This window comes from Accipiter gentilis, chromosome 1, assembly GCF_929443795.1.
Source record: "Accipiter gentilis chromosome 1, bAccGen1.1, whole genome shotgun sequence".
Taxonomy (NCBI): Eukaryota; Metazoa; Chordata; class Aves; order Accipitriformes; family Accipitridae; genus Astur; species Astur gentilis.
Genome location: NC_064880.1, coordinates 12,969,156 through 12,973,807, shown reverse-complemented (window position 1 = coordinate 12,973,807; position 4,652 = coordinate 12,969,156). Strand labels below are relative to the sequence as shown.

Below are 4,652 nucleotides of genomic sequence, written 5' to 3'. Positions count from 1 at the left end.
AACGGGCTTGCCTGAGGACACGCATTTTAAAAAGCCACACTGAGCAAACCCAAAACTTTCTCGCTTCCTCCTCTAAGTGCTGTGCACAGGGTGATTGCCTCCTTCACATGGATTTAAAATAAAAAGAGGTGAGGGAAGAAAATACCCACACCAAACAGTATTCTCCCCTTTCACGGACAGCAGCAGAGATGCAGAGAAATTATGTGTCCTGCAAAAGAACTCAGATTTCATTAACTGCAAAATTATCGATGTTCCCCGCGTCCTAGAGGGACACGCTGCAGAGGAACGCCATGTGACAGACCCATGCCAGCATACCGCTGGGTGCAGAGTGATCTGAGCAGGTCCCTTCTCCGTCCCCATGCCCAGCTCCTTCATAACATACAATGAGAACCAACTGTAAAATGCAGCATTGATATTAGAGAAATAAGCAGAAGAACACTTTTTTTTTTTTTATCAGGCCCTTTCATTGTATAAATAATTTATTTCAGTTCACAGCATTGTGTCTGCATCTTTTAAAAAAAGAAGAAAAGACAGGAGGAACAGAGACTGACGGACAATGGCAAGGGTAGGACACGCGCAGCAGGATATCCAACACTGATGGGAACACTGCGAAGGTACCTGGGAAAATGAGACTGGTACCTTGTGATAGCTGCTAAAAAAAAAAAAAAAAAAAGGTCATTCAAACATATTTAGAGAAGATGCACAACCTTGCAAAAAGCCCAGCTCATTTTTCAGAGCAACAACCCATGCAGTTTCCCTTAACCACTGTTTTGCTGAGGCACCTCTTCTTCTAGTCCACCGTAGGCGACGCACATCTTCATACAGGAAAAATCAGCGTACGGTTGTGAAACGTTACAGAAATACCACGGAAGCCATTAGCTACTAATTGGAAAAGTCTTTTTAATTATTGCAGAAAGCAGAGTTGGTAGGAACAGCACCGCCACAGCGTCCCACCTGGCTCAGCTGAAGCTTCAAGCCTGCGCTGCCAGTTCAGTGCACGCTTCAGTGCTCTGCCAAAACCCAGCCATTTCTCCAAGGGGATGCTCAGCTGAGCTGGGTGTAACAAACTCCCAGGAAGGACCGAACTCCGTAAATGCATGCCACCGGGCCTTCTATGCCAGTGTTTGCTAAATCAAGACCTACGTCTTGACAGCAAGGAGGCAAAACCCACAACTAATAGCCTGCACGTGTCATTGTTAAAACCTGATCGCTTTTGAGTTGGTGGGGAAAACGTAGCTTTATGTTTCGCCTCTAAAATGGGTCGCTCTCCAAAAAAAGGGTTACTGCACGTGGCTTCTGTGGCATCAAAAATAAATAATTTTTTTTTTCCCTCTCTTGACAGTAAGTACCAAAGTGTTGGAGGTGAAGACAAAGCAAAGAAAACCCAAGGAAGCGGGAACAGAGCCACCTGAACTGATGGGACCAGCCCACTCACTCAGCACACAAGTCAGGACTCACGTTGGGAACTCAAATCCCGCAAGAAGAGAAATACTACTTGGCTGCAACATTTGTTTCCTAACAAAAAACCCGCTATTTGGAAGGTGCCGCGTTCATTGGTGCAAGGGGAGAATCAACTCCCTGAAACCTGAAGGGCATTTTTCTTTTGTCTGCTTGGTGGTTTCTCCTTGGCTGCTCTGGGAAGGGGTTTTCAAATGGGAAGGCCGGTGTAAAATCACCAGAAAATCCTGCCAGACTGCGTGGCTCAAAACTCAGGGTATTTGGCCCCTGAGGGCTGCCTGCTTCTGCTCCGTGGGCAGCATGGAAAGCCGAGACCCTGCTTTTCTCCTCCAGAGAGTTAGGTCCCAGGCCAAAACACAAACAACTGGCTTTTTGGTCCCTAGTCCCTTCCAGGTACCAAAATTCACCTGCATAAGGACGCGGTGGGGCCTGACCCTGCCCCAGGCGCTCAGCAGGCAGAGGCAGCCCACACAGCTACTGCTGGCAGCAAGGGGCTCTCTGCTTTGTATCGGGTTTAAATCTTTATAAAAAACTAGCACCCCCCAATGTCACCCCCCGCCCCCCCATGTCTCCTCACACCCTGCCATTTTCCCAGCGCTGCCGAGTCCCTTTCCAGCAGAGATTTTGCAAGCTCTGGCCATCTCACCAGGCAGTGCCAGCAGCTGTCCGTCCGTCCTGCCCTGCCATGACCCCCCCAAAACCCCGCGTTTAGCAAGCGCTGCCCTGACCTCTTGCACCGACAGCACAATGACCAGTACCATGACGTTTGCTTTTTCTGTTTGTTTTGTGGTTTGTTTTTTTTTTTTAAAATAACCCCTAGTTTGGATCACCCCAGCTGGAGCAAATTAGCACCTTGGAGCATGCCTCTGCCTGGGCACAATAAAGACCCGCTCGGGGCTTTGCTTCAGAAGATGACACAATTAAGCCTTTGAGAAGGGGGACTCCTGGACAACCCCCCCCAAACACTTCCAGCAGCGTTCACCCCAAACCCTTGCCTTTTTTTATTTTTTCCTTTTTTTTTTAAGCAAACAGCTTAAAGCTCAGCACCGGTCAGCAGCTGCTAGGCACCCCCGGAGCCGCAGGCTTAGCAACACCCCCCCCCCCGGCTGAAGGCTGCCTGTCCTTGCTCTGCAACCATCCGCACCCTACAACACCAGCCAGGAGGGGAGTGGGGGTGGGGTGGGGGGGTTGTCCTCTTACCCATCACCCACCTCCCCAAGACATTTTGTGCTGGTCCACCCCCCCCACCCCGCTTTCGACACCTCTTCCCACCCACAAATGCGGGGGAGGGATGCGGGGATGCGGGCAAGTATCGGGAAGCCCCCTCACCACTGACCTTGCCAAACGCAGGTGCTGCCTTCACCCCCCCACATAGCATCTCTCCCCCCCCCCCCAAAAAAAAAAAAAAAATGCACACGTTAAAGATCCAGAAGCACGCTGGGCTTCTCTCAAATGCACTTCAACAGGGTCCTGCCCTGTTCGCCCCCGGCACACAAAAAAAGCTCGGTGGTCTTGAAGGACGGAGGGGGGGGTCTCGGCCCGGTAGCATGTCTCCAGCCCGGCCCAGGGGCCCCAGGAGATCCGGATCCGGCCCTTGGGAGGACGGTGGTCCGCGGCAAGGGGCGGTGGGAGAGGGGAGATCCCGGCTTTCGCCCGCAGCCGGGATGTGGGCTTGGCTGGCGGGAGCGGCTTTGTTGTCACCACTATTGTCTTTTCATTTGGAAAGGGGGGGCGGGGGGAGAAAAAAAGAGGAAAAAATAATAATAATAACGATTAAACCCAAAAGAATCGCTTTGGTTCTCTCTCCCCCTCGGTTCCTTTGTCTGCTTCCCCATCCCTCTCCGCGTCCGCGGGGCTTCTACCGCTTCTTCTTCTGCTTGAGGGACTTCCTCCGCTTGAGGATCATCTCGTAGAGCTTGTCCATGCCCTCCGTGAGCCCCTCGCCGATGATGGCGCAGGCGGGCTGGATGTGGTAGGTGGTGGAAGGGGTCAGCTCGTGGAGGGCCAGCTGCTTCTCGATCTCGGCCACCGGCAGGGACTTGGGCAGGTCCTGCTTGTTGGCGATGACCAGCAGCGGGGTACCTTGGTTCTCGGCGAACTTGGTCACCTTGTGCAGCTCTGTTTTGGCCTCCTCCAGCCGGTCCACGTCCACCGAGTCCACCACGTAGATGATGCCATCGGTGCAGCGGCTGTAGGACTTCCAGAGCGGGCGCAGCTTCTCCTGCCCACCCACGTCCCAAAAGTGGCAACTGATGCCTTTGGCCGTCCCGTTGCTCAGCCGGATCTTCTCCGTGTTGAAACCGATGGTGGGCACGGTGTTGACGAACTCGTTGAACTTCAACCGGTACAGCACCGTGGTCTTCCCCGCCGAGTCCAGGCCCAGCATGACGATGTGCAGGGACTGGAAGGCGGAGATGTTGGAGGAGATGTTCCCCATGGCCACGGCTCACGCCGCCCTCACAGCCCCGCGCCCATCCCCGCGCCGCCGGCCCGCAGGGGCACGGCTGGGGAGGCGGGGGGGGGGGGGGGGGGCGGCGGCGGCGGCGGCGGCGGCGGCGAGCTGGGCTGGGCTGGGAGCGGGCAGCGAGCAGGCGGCAGGCAGGCAGCGCGGCTCCACGCGGCGGCAGGGCTGCGGGACCCGCCGGCCACCGCCCCGCCCGGGAGGAGGGGCCGCGCCGCCGCCTTCCGCCGGCTCCGCCCGCCCCCCCCCCGCCCTGCCTGCACCCCCACCTGCCCGGCCTTTCTCCTCCTGCCTGCACCGCCGGACGGGCGAGGAGGAGGAGGAGGAGGAGGAGGAGGAGGGGGGGGCTGACTTGCTGCGCTCCATTGCCCGGGGACAGCCCCGGCGCGGGGGTCGCCTGGGAGCGTGTGTCCCCCGCCCCGTGCTTAAAGCTTGCTTATCCCTACGCTTTGCATCGTCACCAACCACAGAAATCATAAAAAAAAAAAAAAAAAACAAACTTAAAATAGTACCAAGCCGAAGCATCATTCATTGCGCGTGAGACACGAGGAGGGACCTTCTGCTGCACCATGTGTCATTCCCGGCTGAGGGAATCGGGGGGGGGGGGGGGGTTTGCAAAAGTGGTTCAGGCACAGCTCTGCGGGATGACTGGGACCGGTGACGAGCTAAGCCCGGAAAGCGGGCGAGCGACGCTCTGCTCCTGCAAAAGCAGAGCCTGCGCTGGCGACGAGAG

At 55.8% G+C, this 4,652-nt stretch overlaps 1 protein-coding gene across 1 annotated transcript; it reads right to left on the bottom strand.

Moving 5' to 3' along the window:
- Window positions 1-655: 655 nt before the first annotated feature.
- Window positions 656-3,979, bottom strand: ARL4C (ADP ribosylation factor like GTPase 4C). Its single transcript, XM_049800437.1, has one exon. It carries the CDS (start codon window positions 3,893-3,895, stop codon window positions 3,317-3,319), a length of 579 nt encoding a protein of 192 aa, XP_049656394.1. The 5' UTR covers window positions 3,896-3,979; the 3' UTR covers window positions 656-3,316.
- Window positions 3,980-4,652: the final 673 nt, after the last annotated feature.